Source organism: Dermacentor andersoni, chromosome 1 (assembly GCF_023375885.2).
Source record: "Dermacentor andersoni chromosome 1, qqDerAnde1_hic_scaffold, whole genome shotgun sequence".
NCBI classification, from domain to species: domain Eukaryota; kingdom Metazoa; phylum Arthropoda; class Arachnida; order Ixodida; family Ixodidae; genus Dermacentor; species Dermacentor andersoni.
In genome coordinates this window covers 273,218,504-273,238,768 of record NC_092814.1, presented here as the reverse complement: position 1 = coordinate 273,238,768, position 20,265 = coordinate 273,218,504, and the positions used below count along the sequence as shown (strand labels likewise).

At 45.1% G+C, this 20,265-nt stretch overlaps 1 protein-coding gene across 5 annotated transcripts in view; it reads left to right on the top strand.

The window, feature by feature from the left end:
* SLO2 (slowpoke 2) overlaps positions 1-20,265 on the top strand; it is a 488,163-nt gene that overhangs the window by 430,522 nt on the left and 37,376 nt on the right. For all 5 annotated transcript variants that reach the window (XM_055063162.2, XM_055063163.2, XM_055063161.2 and 2 more), the window contains 4 exons: positions 7,938-8,087; positions 12,795-13,012; positions 14,467-14,683; positions 15,212-15,317. In XM_055063162.2, coding sequence (XP_054919137.1) covers positions 7,938-8,087; positions 12,795-13,012; positions 14,467-14,683; positions 15,212-15,317 — 691 coding nt within the window. The remainder of the gene's footprint in view (positions 1-7,937; positions 8,088-12,794; positions 13,013-14,466; positions 14,684-15,211; positions 15,318-20,265) is intronic.

Sequence of the window (20,265 nt, the reverse complement as noted above, 5' to 3'; positions counted from 1 at the left end):
GGAGCGAAGAGCCGAAGACTTAGGAGCGAAAAAAAAAAGAGGGAGGGGGGTTATAATTTGCTGTCAAGTCTATTGGGACAAGTGTCACGGTGGGGGCTCCAACGGTGTGCTTGCCACACTGTTGGCGTCCGTCGCTTGCCTTCTTTTCGCATTTCCTATTTTCGTCGAGGAGCTTCTTTCTATGTAGTCAAACTTGCCTGGCGCCCATTGCATCACAGCACTTAAGCTACAATGGACACATTGCTACATCCAAGACGGTGTAAATTTTTTTGTTTTATTCCCTGCGTGCTTACTTCTCATTGTTTCTTTACATGTCGCGGCGATCTTCTTGATTTCTTTCTTTCCAGCTCGGTGCTATGTACGCGTGCGGCCGAGAAGGCAGTTGTGTTTGTGCGTTTAGCCGCATTCACTGTTTCTATTAATATTTCCAAGCTATTTATCAGAATGTGTGATAGACCTCTTTCTTCGCCCGTCAGCGATCGTCGTGTTTTCCGCGAAAAGGGCCTGGTTAGCGGCTAGAAAAGAAAGCACGCTAGAATCATAGAGACTAAGATATGATTCAAGAAAGCCAAAAAACTGCTAAAGTTTGCTCAGACCAAGCGTCACTTATATGAAAGCGTGTTATTCTACCGTTGTGACATCATGCACGTGCTTACCATTAGTGTGTTGGAGCAACTTCGTCTCAGTGATTTGTCAGCTTGGGCCAGCGCTGCTTGCCGGCTGCTCTCGGGGCCTTCGTTTCTTTTTCCACGTCTATTTCGAGTGACTTTAATTAACGCCGAACAGTGATTCAGCGCTGGTGTCATACGAATGTCACAAGACGCACCAAGCCGATTTGTTCACTGCGCCGATCACGTACTCGTGATACCTGCTGCGGAAAGGATGTTCCACATCCGTCACCTAGGTTTGTAGCTAACACTCCCAGGGTTCGTTCTAGTAGTAAAACATAAATACCCCAGAAAGTGGGCGGGTAAAGTGCGCCGCGGTAGCTCAAATGGATTCGAGACGTGGAAGACGTGGAAATGGAAATGCGAAGACGTGGATTCGTATCCCACTTGTGGTCAGTTGTGTTTTTCATCCACTTTCATTTCCATTAATTTATCATTTCTTTTATTCAGTTAGTATGTACAAGTAATCGCCCCTATATTGTCCTTGGCGTCTATGTTTGTTGGCTTCTTATGATATGATAAATAAAGATCGGGCCCCTCGGTTCCCTTTCTTCTCCTTCATGCCGATTTAGGTGACTCCTTTTGCTCGCTTCTCCCTGGCTCACTGCCCGAGTATACTATAGCTTCGGCTGATCCCTCAGTCTGTCTTGATCTTTTTATATCTCGCTTTACGTAGGGCACACGCGCGTATTCAGACTGTTGTTCAATATCCGGATGACTTAAATAAGTTGGGTGAAACTGGCTCGCTCCTTGATGAATAGCTTAAAACGCGTCGCTTTCGCTCAAATTCTGGAGACCGTGGTTTATGGGCCAAAAGAAACATTGTGGATTCCCTGTACGAAGTCAGTGGAAAGAAGAAGCGAGGTCACGCGAAAATAAGCTTTTTCTTTCGACTGGCTGAGCATTTTCTCCCGTAGCTTTTGTTTATCTAGCCGCCATCACGGGGATTTCACTAGACCACGAGGCTCGCAAGATGACGCTTATTTCCAAGGCTAAATTAAACTTCTTTCCTTCTTAATTAAATTTCTTCCATTCTTCTGGACAGCGTCAGACAGACAGAGTCGCGCAGTGCAGCTTCACTGGCATGTGGTGTATTTTAAATTAAAATTTCCATTCAAAGCCCGTCCAACTTTGTCGGTTTTGGACGAGTTGCGAGAAAATGTTTTCAACATGGGCATTTAATCTCCATCGGCAAGTCTAAGACAGAGAACTTCGCTTTCAATTCGTATTGAATTGGGCGCTTATATACCAGCACCTACAGTAAAAGCTCCTGCGCAGTATTTGAAAGCGACGGAATCTACGGAATTTTTTGCAGGGGAACTTTAATCGTATCTGAAAGTGTACATTGATCGTGCTGAAGACGCTGAATCAACCATCTTTCCTGTCGTCCGATTCATTTCCTGTCATATATTTCTTGTTTCTGTGACACAATTATGCCCTTCCACTTGTGAGCATGGTTAGTGAGCACACATACTGACGCAAATGGTAAGCCTGTGATTTGAAGCAACAACGGTGGCCTACTTTGAACTGCACTTACCATGGGGTGTTGTACGGAACGGCCGTTAAAAATATTGAAAGCTGTAAAGAAAATTTCTGCTCGTGGTAGCAGTAATGGACTTCCACTGCATGACCCATTTGCCCTTGGACGCATTCTTCGCTTGTGTGAGGTTTACATTCTCTAAAGCTCTATTCATAAACATGTTCTGCAACAATCAGTTGTCAGCAATAAAAAAAGAAGAGAAAAAAAAACACATCTGTAGAAGGTCATTCAAAGGAAGGACTGCCGCCCTACGAGGAGCATCGAGAGAGCGACGACGATTAGGGCTGATACAATCTTCTTTTAAATGCGAGCCACATAGTTGTCACGCAACTGCAGCCTTTGCGTTGACGATACAGGAAGTGGTTTCCCTGATATCTGTCTGTACCGCAAATACTCATTTGCAAAAAAGAAAAGAAAAGAAGTCCGTGATGATTGCTGTCAGATGCGCGAGAGCAATCACCACCATTGCAGAGCATGAGACAATTCAACCAGCGAGCGATATGGTTAGACAATGAAACATCAGAACAGAATCGACGTTTTATCCCCTCGTGGCAGCCGCTCAGTGGTCAGTGCAACCCGTTGATTAAACTGAATTAACGTCTTAATAGCATTGTTAACGGTTCATCGTGATGCACCGCAACCACTCATAATAATATCGGCTGAGGCTGGCAGCAAAAATTCTTAGTTTTTTTTTTTTTTTTTGCATGAATGTTGACTGTGCAATGTAACCAAGATGACGGCGAAGCGTTCGGTCGATGTTTCCTGGAAGTGACATGAGTAATATATTTTTTTTTAATTCACAGACGGTTACCATACTTCCTAATGTGAAATTTGAGCGCAGCTCTATACGTGTTTTCATTTCGTGGCATGCTGAGGCAAATAATTTGAGGGAGCCAAGTAGCAGAGTCGGCGATCGTGGAAAATTTTATCTGCGGGTCAAGCGCGTCAGCTTTTATACATGACTCGATGAAGGCTCCTGTGTAATCGCCGGTGCCCGCATAGCTTCCAGAAAGTACTACACATACAACCGCGCTTATACATTCAGATTACAATACAATCGCAAACCGTAGCAATCAAAACAAGCGCGAACGAGACCAAACCAAACAAGTGCGAGCGAGAGCTGACGAGAGCAGACGATAGTACGAAACGAGCGGTCCGAAACGAGCAGTTACGAGTACGCATCGAGCGGTTGGGCGGGTCCGCATGACAACAGTTTCCCGTGCGCACGTCACTTAAGGGGCCGCTCTCATTGGTCTCCGCCGTTCGCGGCTTGCGTCTTTCATATCCCACTCCGCGTTCGCTCTTTCATCTTCCGCTGAGCTCGTTCGCTCGGTTACGCCGCCGACGCCGACGTTCACCGCAAAAACGGGCGCCTAAGAACTGCGCTCTAAAATAGCAGCTACTGCAAGCATAGTTTCGGTGTAATCTAGGTTTTGCTATAAGTTACACAACTATGCCTCACAGCAGCACTTTTTCTTTTATCTCTTTTTATTCAAGCAACAGACTTGCTACATCAGGGTATTTGGGGTGGGATTGCATTTTGCTTTCACGTATGTGACACGCGAGCAAACGTCGATAATTTGCAAGCTAGTTTCCCGATTAATCATTTAGCTTTCTGTTTGCTCAGGTAAATTTATTTTTAAAGCGATCCCGCTGATGCAGCCTTTCTTAACCTCTCCCATAAGCGTGGTTTCTCTTTCCGGTGCAGGCTTTGCGGCTGTTTCAGATACATCTCTCGTCTTTTGCACACTGAGCTTTCTTTAGCGGCTGCATGCTCGTTTAGCAGTAGAAGCGCCTTTCATGACAGATGTAACATATCAATCAGCCTTCTTTTTTTTTCATTCCTTTCGGTTTCAATGGGAGTTCGTTATATGGCATAATGAAACAAAAAAAAGCAATGAAACAGAAACTGAAAAAGCACTTCGGTAAACTTTGCAAGAGCAAAACAGCGGTATGCTTGTCTGATGAGATGGACCGAAAACAAAGTGCATATACCCACTCGCCGTACCACAAAACATGAGGCTGTCATTATGAGAAGCGCCAGGCGCAGACAAGTTTGCGTGTGCGATGCCCGCAATGGGGCTCATTTAGCCACAATGTTCTCGGCATGAAGCCCACCTACGCGTAACAAATGCGCCCTGCTGGGCTGTTGTCGCGGGGCACTCTTGCCTAAGCACAACCGCTTGCTAAGAGTGTTTACGCCTTTCAGCGGTCGTGCTTTTTTTTTTAATATTTAAGCAGAAACTTGCGTATGCGTGGTCTGTTGGCTAGAGTATAGATGCCAATAACAAGCACAGACATCACTCCCCCAAACGCGACAGGCTGCGACATTTGTATTTGAGTTTCTTTTTGGTCTAATACATTTTTTTTTTTTTTTGGTTTCGGTCGCAGGCTGCCTTGTAGTATCCTAGAGCATTTGAGTTATTTATTTTGTTGCTTGGGAATTACAAAGGCAATATTATCGGTTCCTCACGTGTCGCGAATTCTCATGTATAATGACGAAATGCCTATAACATGGATCGCACGCTGTTCGCAGCCCAGTGTGTGGTGAAGTGGGCGAACCTTTGCCGTCCTGTAAAGTAGGCGTTTTTCAAACAGATTGTTTTTGCCAGGCAGTATATCTTGGTTCTGTTCTTCAATCAAATGTTGGTTCATCGATTCTAGAAGAAGCTTACGAAGTCAACCTAATGCTGATACTTAAGCACGTAACTGCCAGTCACTTGAGTAAGAAAAGGAACTATCCGTTATTATTGACCAAAAGCAACCCTCTTTAGAAGGCGAAAGAAACAAAAAACGCCCGCCTCCTCTACACCGACGGATCCACGCTCCCTTTTAAAAAAACAAAAGAAAAAGAAAAAAATTATGGTGAAAAGTATTCTACTAAAAAGGCGAATTTGTCGATGTAACGGCTTATGGCACCCAATGATGTAAGATGCTGTAGCAAATATGCAATAAGTTCCCTTCAGAAATAGGGGAGTGAACAATAAATTGGTGAAGAGTTATTAGCGTCTGCTCATAAACCTCACATATAGCTCATGAGGCAAGTGTCTTTAGGTAACTTACGCAAAAATCTACGCACTCCTTTCTGCTTTACGAGGCGCTATCTGAATTCACCCCTTTTATAACGGCCGAGAATGAGTGCGCGTGCACTAAAACGTTCAAGTCATACGGTTTGTTCCTGTATTTTCCGAGCCACTTTAGTGTACAGAGCAGGAATATCAAAGTGTAACATGCGGCGAGGTGTGGGTCAGAAAAAAGTAAACAGTAATGGCGTTTGGCATGTCCCATTAATACTGGTTAAATCGGGCCCTGGAAATAATGAGGCGCAACGCAGTTCACAAAGTGAATTGATGGGGCAGTCAGTACATATTTATAACTAGAACAAGCCAGTATCCAATATAATAAGCATGAGCATAACAAGGAGAGACGTGCTCAGTTGTCCTTCTTATGCGACGAGGCTTGTTGCAATGACATGCCTTGAAACATGTTTTGCTGTTAGCCCACATGGGCTCGGATAAGCAAGATGTGAGCAGACGTCGTATCGCGTGATATACATATACTACATCAAAATGAGGTGCCAGCTGGCCTTTCTCCACTTGATAAAGCTTCTTTCGAAGTCGTCTGCTTGAGAACTTACTATCGCCTACTTCGGAGTGAACACTGCCTCTATACAGTTATTGTACTCTATAAAGTCTTTTGCTGTCACTATTTGTGAACTTCGTAATCCACTCCTGCTTCGGCGAAACTTGGCTTGCGGTATAAATAACCAAGTAAACCGCAAGCGCAATCGTCGAACGCAGCTGAAAGTAAGGTGGTTTTACCGCGTCTTCATTTTGCGTCAGTTCGCAATGCGACATGGCAGGAGAAGGCGAGGTTGAGTAAAATAAAAGGGTGAACCCGCGACTCTTAACCATAAACCCGCTTTTTTGCTCTCACGGAAGGGTTCCCTTCTTTGCTTGTTTGTTTGTTTTATATTGTTTTCATTTTAGCACATACTCGCAGGCATTCTCTGGCACCCATAAGATACAGATATCCCTATCTGAATGCGATATCATTCGATAAGATACTCCAGCCAAAGTAACATATATTGTAAGATATAAAAAAAGAGAGAGAAATTAAAAAAAATTATGTTTAGGTCTAGCTTGACAACTCCGAAAGAGCTATAGTCGGCGGGCCTCAAACATGGAATACAATAACTATAGCCTGTCTGGTGTACTGTTAGAAGTGCAGGAGCAATCTTTCCGAGTTCGCACTTACCAAGGTGAAGCTTTGGTTCTCACTAGTTTTTTTCATAGCTTTAAAGCGAGTCGCATATTAAACTAGTTATAAGCAAATAATAGAAGAAAGAAAAACGACTTTCTGCAGCAGTGCGGCGCATTCGCGCCTTATCTACTTGTCACCCCCAGGGTGTCGTCGCGTGACCCGCGCACTTGCGTCAGCATTAAAATTAAATGCATTAATATTAAATAGTTATAAGCAATGAGAGTGTAACGAAGCAATTTCTCCACCTTAGGACAGTTTTGTAGTTGCGGCTATATTTTTGACGCGTAAAGTATACAGTATTGAATGTAATTCTCGTTGTATAGGCGCTGTGTCTCTGTGGAACTCAAAGGCGCACAAGGCGCGTAAATTGCGACCCTGTGCTTACGAGCAAAATCCATCAAGCAAGTTTCGTTCATAAGTTTAGCAAACACGTGTCCCGCGCATTGAGTCTATGCTCTCGGCACGAGTAAGTAAAGAAAATAGTATTTTTGCTTCGAAGTTTGCGGCGATGTATAATGTGACCAATAGCACGAACGGCATCTTTTCTTCAGCCGCCTTTATTTTATGTAAGTGAACGCAGCGCAACCATCCAGCTGGTTTATATCCGGCATTCAGTGACGTGGTAGCTCCGCCAGTATGATGGTTTTCATCTGAGCTACTTGGCTCATACTTCACGGGAATTTAGGAGACACTTGTTTGGACAGCACAAACCCCCTCCCCCACAGAAAAATAAAAAAATTGGGGGAGACTACTTTTATGCCTTCCATCTGCCATTTCTCTGCCAAATGAGCATGCAGCCCACATTTTAATGGCATGCGTTTAATATATAAGACCTGTGATGAAGTTACAAGATGGATACTATAGAAGTCTTCAACATCGAGGAAAACGTCCACAATTGCTTCAGTGTTCCGTCCATACCACTGATGAAAAAGGGAAAAGAAAATCTTCATAGCAATATTGGACAACAGCGAACATAAACGCGCGTATCTAAGAAACATTCTAGGTCATATCCCTTCTCCTTCAAAGCAACGTTGCTTGGCAAGTACGTGATGCTTTACATTTTGTAATCTAATTCCTTCCAGACACTGTCTTAATTTACAAGCTCTAGCGTGTTTACATCAACACCTTTGTTTCACCTGTACGTGTACATACGCTGATCATATATTATCTTGCCTTTTTATTCTCTCTCTCTCTTCCTGCCCTCATCCTTCTGGGGCCTCCTTGTCTTCAGTCGACTTCCCTATAAAGAATAGCATCTGGGCGCCTAGATATACGCCGGCAGGATTATCTGCATTTCGTTAAATAGCCTTCTCTCGCTCTGTATCAGCATTTTTTGTGTGTTTTTGTCATGGAGTCCTGATTTATACCATTACGAGCATCACTAAAACTTCGGTTCAGCAATGCGTCGCGTTCCCACCTGCGTGTCTCGCAGCGGCGTTAACTCACCCGCCTGCACTGTCCTACAGGGAGGGCCAGACGTCGGCCGAAGAGTGGCACCGACTGTACGGCAAGTGCTCGGGCAACGAGATCTACCACATCCGGCTGGCCGACAGCCGCTTCTTTGGCGAGTACGAGGGAAAGAGCTTCACCTACGCATCCTTCCACTCGCACAGAAAGTAAGCGCGTCTCTTCTCGCTTCCGATTTGCATGTTTCCCCTGCGCACGAGAGAGTAGGGCACGTTTTCGCAGCCTTTTGGTATAACATGTGCGCGAGCTTCAAACAGTCCGGTTCTGTGCGGCTGGGGCGCCTCGCGGATGGTTTGTTCCCGTTAGACGATTTCGTGCGGAGGAAAGTGTCTGACGGACGCTTGCGTGCCGGAAGCGAAGTGTTGGTTGGGAGCGCGCTTGTGGAGAATTAACATGCAGCTCGCAGCGCGAGCCCGCGATTGTTCTCTCGCACGCAATACGTGCAGTTTAGGCTGTGGTACAGCGCCAAGCGAGGGGACACAGGAGAAAACTAGAACAAGCACTTACTGCCAACTGAAATATTATTGCCTGATGTAAGGTGTTATATAGAAAAAAACAGAGAGAAAACCACATAAAGAATATATATGTAAAAAACAAACAATAAAGACGAAAAAAAAACAAGAAGAAAGACATTATAAAGATGCCATCACCGCTCACTGTTCGCACTGCCATTGTCTAAGAATGCCGTCTCCTTTCGTGATAAGGCCAGGGATGGCTTACTTATGCACAGGCATTCTTCACGTGCTATGCTATAGCCGATTCAACGATGATGCGCGTTCGATCAGCCCTGTGTGCGAACATTGCTTTTGTTTTTCCAAACAGAGAGGTACATCCGCATGCGCTACAATGCGGGGCTAAGAAACCTTCCTTTCCATTCTTAACATTATTCTCATGTTCACGCAGACGATCGTTCAGGCACCTGCCTGTCTGACCTACGTAGCATGCGTAGCATTTCAAGGGGATTCTGTACACAACCCCCTGCACACAATCCACGTAACGGTTGCGGTGCCTGACTTCACACTGTGCTTTTGTTTCATGGTAGGGGTGCTTTCCCTTTATATCGAACAAAGCTTGTGTGGGGCAGAAAACATTACAGGTACACCAACCCGCTCACCAGTTTTTTTAAGTCGATAGGCGATTTGATGCTTGTATGGAATCACCGTGACCTTACGGTCCTTTTGTATGAGCTCTTCGGTGACCATGGCTTCGCTGTTAAGTTTTCTTCTTTTTCTGCGGATTGCCTCAGCTACTGAGACGAATAATCCGTCAGGATAACCCGAGGTGTTTAGGCGTGTAACTTGTGCTTGAAACCTGCCATTTAGTCTTTGGTGGCAGGACCGGTTTAAAGAGTTAGAGAAGCAAGCCTGAGCAATAGCCCTCTTTACTAGTTTATTGTGTGCTGATGGGAAGCGCAGGAGTGGTTTCTGCGCACGGGGTTCATATGTCCAGCGGACATGATCATTATAAAACACGAGCTGGAGGTCGAGGAAACGGAGAGAATCATTTTGTGCTATTTCATGTGTTAAGACAAGGGGGGATAGATATTCTTCAAGTATACCGACTAGTAGTGTGGAAGCGAAAAACAGCTCCGAGACACCACGCTGTAAAACTATCAATAAGTCGTCCACGTACCTCAAGGTTCTCAGAAACTTGGTTCCTTCTAATAATTGCTGCTAGGCTCTGTCTGATTTTGCCAAAAACAGGTCGCTCAACAAATACGTAATACAAGACCCGATGGACACTCCTTTGGTCTGAAGCTAGATTTCGTCGTCACATTGCACGTATGGGGATTCAAGGTAAACCTGTACCAAATTGAGGAAATTTCCCGAGCTTAACCCTGCTCGGTTTTGAAAGTCGACCTCACCTAAATCTTCAATGCATTCGTTGATGCATTCCAACAACCTATTGTGAGGGAGCGAGTAATAAAGGTCCGTAATGTCGATCGAGAATGCGGCAAGCTTACGACATTCATTAAGCTTAAGGAAATCAATCATCTCTTGGGAGTTACTAATCAAAAACGGGTATTCTGCAGACAACGACTTCAGATTTTGTTGCTGGAACAACTTCAATTATTTCTGCCACGCTCCTCTTTCTGAAACGATGCAGCGGAAGGGAACATCAGATTTATGAGTTTTTGCTGAAAAGAACATCTCCAAACCCGCCTTCTTGCTTTTCTCGATTCGTTTTTCCAAGGCGTGTAAATCTAAATCCCGGCAAAGTTGCTTCGCCTTAGTCTTCACTTTTGATAAGTTCACACCGGTATATAAGTGAAATACTGAGCTAATGGCAAACCAACTAGCCCAAACCATCACCCTTCTAAGTTAAATCCTTAAACCCCCTTAAATCGTGCGCAACAAAAGACATTGTTTTGACAGGCGCCACACCATAAACAGCGCATTGCAGGAGTGCCTAATCCGTCAGATTCCGATCGTAGCGCCCAAGCACGTGAAAATTTATTGCATTTCTCACTGCCGGCGAGAGCGAATCACCGATAAAGGTGGCATCTGCTATAGCCTGCCCACGTCTTCCGAGAGCTTATAGGCATGGAGGAGGGAAGGGAAAGGAAGCGTTGTTGCGTTGACAGGATATACCGCTGTACAAGTGGAGCGCCGGTGTATGCTTGCTATCTTTTGCACTTATTTTACGACGTGACGCATGTGCGAGGTGCAGTTGTCTGGCGCTCGCAAAGTTATGTTATCGTCGCGAAGAACGAACAGTACGACCATCCGAGTACACTATTAGGCAAAGTTACACCCTTTTGAGTGCCCCTTCTGCCACACAACTATAATCGTCATCTGCCTTGATGCGTTTCCTTTCTTGAAAACGCCGCGCCCGCTACTTTCCTGTCGGGAATGCTATCATGCTGATAACGCGCATGCCGTTCGTTACTGGAAAGTACCGGGCTAGCAGCGTTAAAGAAAGGAAACACATCAAGGCAGATGACGATTATTGTTGTGTGGCTGAAGAGGCACTCAAAAGGGTGTAACTTTGCCCAAGAGCGTACAAGGCTTAGAAGGCGAACGTCTCGTGTACACTCTAAACCAAAATTACACCCTTTCGGTCGTATCTTGCCACACAACGATAAACGTCATCTGTCTTGTCCGCATTTCCTTTCTTTAACGCTGCGAGCCCAGTACTTTCCAGTAACGAACAGCATGCGCGTTATCAGCATGACATAGCATTCCTGACCGGAGAGTAGCGGGCGCGGCGTTTTCAAGAAAGGAAATGCAAGCGAGGCAGATGTCAATTATCGTTGTGTGGCAGATATACACCCCAACGGGGTGTACCTTTGTCTTAGAGTGTACACTCCAAGAAACGTTTACACCCTTTTGAGTGCCCCTTCTGCCACACAACGATAATCGTCATCTGCCTTGATGCGTTTCCTTTCTTGAAAACGCCGCGCCCGCTACTTTCCTGTCGGGAATGCTATCATGCTCATGCCGTTCGTTACTGGCAAGTACCGCGCTCGCAACGTTAAAGAAAGGAAACGCATCAAGGCAGATGACGATTATCGTTGTGTGGCAGAAGGGGCACTCCAAAGGGTGTAAACTTTTCTTAGAGTGTATTACAAGGAATACCTTCTCGGCTCGCTTGAGAAAGTTAACGCTTATGTGAGTTAAGGAGGAAATTATAGGCGTATAAGTTTTATGATAAAAACAGGCACGCATACGGTAAGTAAAAAGATCTAAAGAGCTGCGGAAAGATTATATTTAGTAAGCTATTTGGCTTACTACTTGCGAGAGCTTACCAGCTATTTAGAAGGCTCTCAAAAGGTGATGAATTAAAAGGTATAGGGTAGGCTGTTGTCAACATTATCGCCATATATATATATATATATATATATACATGTGTGTGTGTGTGTGTGTGTGTGTGTGTGTGTGTGTGTGTGTGTGTGTGTGTGTGTGTGTGTGTGTGCGTGGTGTGCGTCTTTCATTGAATTCGCGACTAGCGACTAAAGAATTTTTTTTTTCTTAAGGAATTGGGAGCCCAATTTATAAAGCTTTTTGTTCGAAAGTGCCCTTCGCCACTGGCCAGCCGCTTTTCTTAATAATATGTCCAGCATCAAGATTGACTGGCTTCTCCTTTTTTCGAACCGTTATTGCGTGAGAAATGCTTTGTGAATACGAGCCCTGAGCTTGTTTTATTCTAAAAAAAAACAAGAAACGATCTGCAAGAGTGGCCTTCGACATGCGCTTGAGCTAAGGTTATGCTTTGTTTCATAACGAGTCCTGAGCCTTAGTAGACCGTCTTTTCGCCATGACGGTGAGGCTATGTGCTCAGCCACCAAATCCGTAATCTCTGGAATATCTCACCGCGTGTAACCGTCGTCATCCGTGGCACAGGAATATTCTCAGTGGCAGCTTTCAAAAGCGCAGCTCGGCGTCTCCTCTCACTTTCGCGCGCTCCATTGACCACTGTTGTAATACTTAATCGTTGTTGTCGTTGATGATCGTTCAGGAACGCATTGCCGTTTGATGCAATACTGTCGTTTATTCTTCAAGTTAGTTATACAAATACGAGCACTTCCTTTACCATCTTAAGATCTCGTCATAGCGGCCGTACTACAAAGTGCTTGCGCACCAGCTCCTCCGAGTCGTTGTGCCTCCGTCCACTCTCCCAGCTTCTTAAAGCCCCGCCTCCCCAGCCGAGGCATAGCCGCCAGCAAGCCCAACCAAAGTCGTAAATTTTAGCAGAATCTCGGGTTACGGAGAAGCGGTCGGCGGAGGGAAGCGCCGTTCCGTTCTGATGGCAGCGCATCTGGAGTATCTCAATTCACGATACAAACAAAAGAACCAGGCGAACACAGTAACACCAGTGAGTACAAATGTCTCAACAACCACATCGCCTTTCTGCAGGTACGGTGTGGCGCTGGTGGGCGTGCAGACAGACGTGCACGGCCAGTGGCCCGTGCTGCTGAACCCGGGGCCGGCCTACATCATGAAAGGATCGGACATCTGCTTTTACATGAACATCACCAAGGAGGAGAACAGCGCCTTCCTGCCCGCCGCCGGCGACGACGCCAAGCCTCAGGACGCCGCTGACAAGGCCGCCGCCGATGCCAAGGCCAGGACAGGTCGGTGTCCGCACATGTTCGCGTTCTAAATATTAATATGATGACGGCTCGAAGCTTCGCGATTCGCGTGAGAGCTTATAACTCACTGCGTGATCTGACGCGCGGAGTGGTGGAGGCGAACGTATCGCTCGTCGTATCGATTCGCTGTTGCGTGTATGGCTCGGTGCTATACCGCCAATATACTATATAGAGAGAGAGCTCACGATATCAACAACTCGCTTTTGGTGCGAGCAGGTTCAGGTTTGCATAGATAAGGCTCCATCATCACGGAAAATGAACGCATGGAAATTACCTTCTTTATTGCCCGTCATAACGGGTTCACGGCATTACACATTTACGATAATATTGTAAACAGATATGTTTACTGACGCATCTTGCCGTCCAATGGCGACTGCAACTCATCATTATTATCGGCTCCACCCACCGCCACAAGTTGTTTAGCAGTTACTCGGCTTCTGAACGAACCTGTTTTCTATCGCCACGCGCGCCTGCTGTATAGGGACCTTTATCGCCGCACATCGAAGCCTGAGTAGTTGTTGTTGCCCACCTGTCAGCACACGCTCGATGTAAACGGTTGCAACCGAGCAAACCTATACCTTACCACCGTCATTGGGATGAAATTGAAGCCCTTGCGGCAATGTCCCCTTGGTACCCAGACGCGCTGCCTACTGTGCTACCGCACAACATTCAGGCTACGTATTGTTTGCGCTCCACGGAGACACCAAGAGCGCTCGAGTCCGGGCATGCATTTCAGAGGCCGTAAAGTGACATACTGCAGCGCACGAGCACGACGCGTTGCGCGCACCACAAAGCAGTTGCAGGAAATATTGCGGTGTCCGCAGTGAAAACTTGCTGCAGGAAATTAGTGAACGCCACAGGAACCGCTGAAGTTTGGTTACCTTTTAAGTACAAAACACGTTGCTAGAAGCCTGGTAGCATAGCTCTTGTGCCATGGCCGCTCCGGCCCGCTAGCAAGATCGGTGCCTATTTAATTCTGCCTGGAGCACCTGAAGTGCACGAAATAGAATTTCAGGACTCATGATCAGTGTTTCGCTTGGTCTGTTTCACCAACGGCAGACAGTAAGGTTACCGAAAGTGGCGGTCATGCTTCCGTAAAGCGGCAGCAAAGGCAGAGTATTTGCGAGTCAAGTATACTGCAGTCAAACCCATCTGACACGGTATGCGTTTGCGTGATCAGGCGGCCAATTCACGAGGTGGAAAATTAAAGGCAGCTTGAGCTTCCTGCGCACCGGGTATGACTGTATAGCTGCAGGGCAGCACCAATGCACTCGTGCCAGCAGTACACATACCCCTTGGTCCATTACCGTTTGTGACACATTTGAAGTGGGCGTCAGAGAAGAATTTCGTGGCCCACGCGTTTACTCGCGGTTGCGGCAAATGCCTGCAATTGTATTTTGTTCCGTCCTTTTCTCTTGCCATACTTCCCACGGCAGAAAGCGGCAAATCGCGGTTCGACTTTCGGAGCCGCAAGCAGCACCTGGAGGTTCCGAAGCCCGAGGAGGCGCGCGGTCGGCGACCCAGCATCGCGCCCGTGCCCGACCTAGGCCAGAGCGAAGAGGGCGCGCAGCTCGACAGCGAGGACGATGCTCTGGGCATCGAGGAAGAGAAGTACCTCGAGAACTCCTGGAACACGCCCGCCGAGGAGTCCGAGTGAGTGTCGCCGAGACGTGGATGATAGCTTTGCACGAGAAAAAAGTTGCCGGTCGTACGGGGGGGAAATGTTTGTCGCTCAAAGGTAACGTGCATAAGTAGACCATAGGCGCAAAATTTCGTAAGAACAGTCATGGAATTGTGAAATGCGCCTTCAAATGTTTTCCGTTAACGGGGTCGTTTTTGTGTATCCGAGGCTTCCTCGCTTCTCGGTCGTTGCAAGCTGTTTGAATATGTTATTCGTGGCAACTGCACCGCACGTGCATTGCCCTCGTTGATCGGCCAGCCACGCGCAACCGGCTGGTCGACAGAAAACGCAACACAAGCGTTGTGAGAGAGAGAGAGAGAGAGAGAGAGAGAGAGAGGAAAGAGAGAACTGTCAAGAGTGCAGTGAATAAGTTTTGGCATCAGTGTTGGCTTTCTGCAGCAGACTTTACCAAATGCAGTTAGTACAAAAGCTGTGTTTTGAGCATACTCTTGGAGTGAACGTGCAATACTGACTTTTTTTGTTTTTCTTTTCTTTGTCAGGATTGTAAAAGGCTTCCCTCCAGTGACTCCGTACATTGGCGTCAGTCCCAAGCTTTGCTACTTACTTAGAGACAAAAAGCCGCTCTGCTGCATGCAGCTCGCTCAGGTAAGTGCTGACTTGCTCCACAATGTCAAATCCGTTAATCTTTCTCCAGTGACCCATTCTACACATGCTGCAAAAGTCATCTCCGCTAAGTGGCATGCAATAAGAGTGACAGAGGATGCTGTATATCGACAGAAAATGCGAAAGATAACACATATCACGTGTACAGATGCAGCATCCTGTAGCTTCTATGCATTCAAAGCTTCTTCAAGGTTCTTCAAAGCTTCTATGCATTCGCGGTCCACTGCTGTATGAGAGAGAGAGAGAGAGAGGAAGGGGAAAGGCAGGGAGGTTAACCAGAGGGGAAGATCCGGTTTGCTACCCTACGCTGGGGAAAGAGGGGAGGGGGAGGTAAAGTGATAACAAAGTTGAGATAAACAAAGAAAAGAGCACAGACATACAATCACAGTCGATCACTGTCGCCGCATACTGTCACCGCACAGCACAGTAGTACTTGCAGCACTGCTGTATGAACTTACTGTGACCAGAAGTTTTTTGCCTACAAACAGACTTTTTTCTTTTCCTCATTGAAGCTAGATAAGAGGTTTCCCATTGAAGAGTGACTCTCAGCGACGTCGAAACTCTTTCCTTCTCAACTAATAACCAGAGTGTGGAAAGAGCGAGGAAAAGTGAGAGGAAAGTCACCTGTTTCAATAAAACATTAACCCTCAATACCACGTCTATAGCTCACAGGGTGGCTGTGTCATTTGGCGCGGTACATTCTTTTCATTCTTTATTCTTTATTTCCCATTCTCCTGAATGGATGAGGTCGAGGTAAAAGCTGCATGCAAGTAGCTGGAGGAGCCCTCGACTTCCGCACCAGCAGCAATAGTGAGTCATACTCCCACGGTTACATAATTCTGGAGCACTTTCACAGGGTAACAGACCAATATGGATTACAATATGCGGAAAACAGAATTGTATATAATAATAATAATAATAATAATAAAAATAATAATAATAATAATAATAATAATAATAATAAACGCTTTATTTGTCGTAAAAGCACCAGATACAAAACGGGTCAGCCCAAGCCAATGAAGCTTGTCGGGCTGTACCCGGCAATCAGTTTCAGGGATGCAATAAACTACAGGAGTGAGGGGGAAAAAAGAAAAGGATGAAAGCACACACAAAAAAAAAGAGAAGACCGTAAATTTGGATCCAATGCTACATGAAAAAATACTGAAAACAAACAGACATCAAACAGTGTCAGATGAGTTTTCCCTTAAATACAATTTCAGAGCACGTTTCGATGAAATGGAAAAATTTCATAATTTCCGTGGGCCAGGAATTAAATGTATCAGGAACATAATAATTTCGCACAAAACGTCCAAATCGCATGTAACATCGGGGTGTACAAAACATGGGATGACGCCTGAGTGGTCTTGTGGGCACAAAAGGAAACAGAAAATCACTATTTCAGAGATGACGGCAAATAACAGTTTGAAAAAATAATGCATCAAAGGAAGGCAACTGTAAAGCAGAAAACAAGCTAGTACCACCTGGAATGTTAACATTATAGGCCACATTTCGTAGCAGTGATTTTAATATACAGTTTATTTTTGAACGCCATGTGAAACAACAATGATAAAATACTGTCATACCGTATCTCAGGATACTGTAACCAAGGACATGAATGATTAGCTTGCGCACAGAAAAAGGGAGGATGAAGCGGCTATTGTAAATAGTAGATGATAACGCCCAGAGTTTATTACAGAGAATGGATAGGTGACTATTCCATGTCATATCGGATTCGAAGGTAATTCCCATGTACTTTACATTCGGCGATGGTAGAAGAGGAGAGCTTTGACAATTGGTACATCGTGAGCTATGAAGGAAGATTGGGATAGTGTGACCAATTCGTCTATGTGGATTCTGAAAATAAAGCAGATTTGTTTTTTATTTGTTATCAGTGATCGAGTTTATGGGAAACCAGTCCATGACAGACACAATGTCACTTTGTAGCATTGCAACCGATGTGTGAAAACAGAGGGGGTGGCAAGAAGAACAGTGTCATCGGCGTGTTGAAACATTTGACATTTGACATCTTTAGACAGGTCATTTACATAAACGTTAAATAGTAGTGTAGATAACATGGATCCCTGCGAGGCACCAGATTTTAAGAAAACCTTCGAACTAACGTGATCCCCTATCTTGAATACCTGTGAACGATTAAAAAAGAGTTAGTTAATGATTTGTTAAAAGGTCCTCGAAATCCCAAGAGATGTAGGTTGCACAAAAGTAATGTGTACACTACGGAGTCAAAAGCTTTGCTTGCATCCAGGAAAAGAGCCGTTACTACCTCGTTGTTATCGAAAGCGGAGAAGATTAAATCAGCTAATTGTTCCAAGGGTACTAAAGTCCCCTTCCCAGGAACGAAGCCAAATTGAGAAGTTGATAATAAATTGTGTTTTTGCTGAAAGCCAGTCATCACTCTGGATAAGTGTTTTTCCAGAATTTGACTAATTGTGGGTAAAATTGAAATCGGCCTGTAGTTGCCAACTTGTTTACAAGAGCCGTTTTTGTGTAATGGTTTAACAACTGCAATTTTTAGCTCATCTGGAAGAAAACCGAGTTCAATATAACCGTTCAGCATAAATAAAAGTATATTTTCTAGAACGGGAAAGTTACGTTGCAGCTCGTACATAGATATGCCATCTAAACCAGGTGCCTTCTTTTGTTTAAAGCTGGATAATATGCTGCGCAGATCGCAAGCAGTGATGAAATGAAGAAATGCAGAAGACTCTGAGCTGATAATATTATCGGAATCATGAGTGTGAGCTGGCTGAGTAATCGACTATGCTTTAGCGAAGTGAACATTGAAATCAGTAACGGCAGATTCCAAATTATCGAAATGTTTGCCGAAAACGTCGGCTGATTGGCCTGGATGGGGACCGAATATTTGATTATACGTCGACCACAGTTTTCGAGAGTTCTGCCTATTTTCGTAAAATGATTTACTGTAATATGAGCGCTTCTCAGATCGAAGCAACGCAGTTACCCTATTTCTATTAACTTTTTATAAATTGCTCAGAGCGTTGTTGCTAGGCGAGTTCTTACATTTTTCCCAAAGTTTATCTCTCTTTTATCGCCTTAAGAATCCCCGGTGTAAGCCAAGGCAAGTTAGTATTGCGTTTTTTTTATTTTTATGGTTTTTCGTGCCCTGTATTTAAATGTGTCAAGAACAGTAACAAATTTGGTGCAAACATCTTGTACGGTTGCCCGTTCCATAAGTGTATTCCAGTCAAAGTCATTAACCAAACTATCGAATTTGGCTATGTCGAGGATTGATGCCTGAAAGTGCTCGGAAGATACCTTTTTAAGCACGGGCAAATAAATATGGCAGCTCACAAAATAGTCGTCAGCCAGTTTGTGCTTGATTACAGCCGATTCAACATGATAAAACGGAGTTCTAACGTTGATGTGACCCGCCGTGGTTGCGCAGTGGCTATGGTGTTGGGCTGCTGAGCACGAGGTCGCGCGATCGAATCCCGGCCACGGCGGCCGCATTTCGATGGGGGCTAAATGCGAAAACATCCGTGTGCTTATATTTAGGTGCACGTTAAAGAACCCCCGGGGGCCGAAATTTCCGGAGTCCTCCACTACGGCGTGCCTCATATTCTGAATATGGTTTTGGTACGTAAAGCCCCATAATTTAAAGAAAAGGTTGATGTGATCGATCCATGACGTCACAAGCTTGGTTCCAAGATATTCTTCTCTTGTGCAGGAAGAGATAGTCGGAAAAACCCCGGATTTAGCTAATACATTTAAATAATCGCAAACAATCGGGCGCGACAGAGATAAAGTGTTTATGTTAACATCGCCTTCCAAACCAAAGAGTGAGCTTGAAGGCAAAGACAGTAAAAACGAATCCAGTTCATTTACAAAAATGTTTGCATTTTCGGAGGGTGGTCTATAAATTCCAATTAGGGTTATATCTGTATCTCGCAAGGAAATATGCAATGCCAGGCATTCGGCTGAGGTGAACCTTGATAGGACAGATGACGTCACATATCATTCATGTACGAAAGCCATGACACCACCACCCCTTCTGACGCGACGCGTTAGCGCAAAAGTAGAATAATTGAGTAGTTTGAAAGAAGAAATGAGCTCTTCATGAATGTTAATTTTGGTTAGTACAAACACATCAACGATAGCATCGGTATTTTGTGTGATGCCAAGGAATTCATTCCAGTGCCTACGGATACTGCGGATGTTAACATGTAAAACCGTGAAGAACCGTCTCCCTTGACTTGGTAAACTGATGAAGCCGTTCAAGCTCTCGATATTATTAAATGCATTGTTCATTTTGTGGAATTAGTTAAGGTCAATGGAATTGTTCATTTTTAAACAAGCTTATCAAGGTCAGAATGCTACGATATGCGGACAAGAGACGATCCCTCAGATTTCTTGGCGAAAATTTTGCCGTGCTTAGCCCAGACGAACTTGTACAGTTTTTCTTTTCCTTTTTGGCGAGCTGCCCAGAACAGTGCTCTGTTATGTGTGGTCAAGTCCTCTGCAAAATAAAGCTGAGGGATCACGTCCTGTTCCGCAAGTGCCCTTAAATTGCCCCTACAGCACCACCACGATTCTTTCAGCGCAACAGAAGTGAATCTAACGAGCAGAACTGGTGGGCGATCTCAGTTGGCAGTAAGGCGATGGATAGCCTCGATGTCAGATTCCGCGTATTTTCCCTCCAACTTGTGTGCCAATTCAGAGACGATAGACAGAAGCTTTTCACCTTTCTTTTGCGGCAGACCATGAATTTCTAAGTTCGGCTTTCTGCTGTATTGTTCGACGTCATTTAATTCTTTGCGAAGGCTCGCCAGTTCTTCTGATTGATCTGATGCAGTGGATTTTAAGGCATGAACTTCTTTTTGCAATTGTTCCACTGCGGTTTGTCGCGCAGCAGCAGTAGGGATGACCTAATCATACTTTTTTGAAAGAAAGT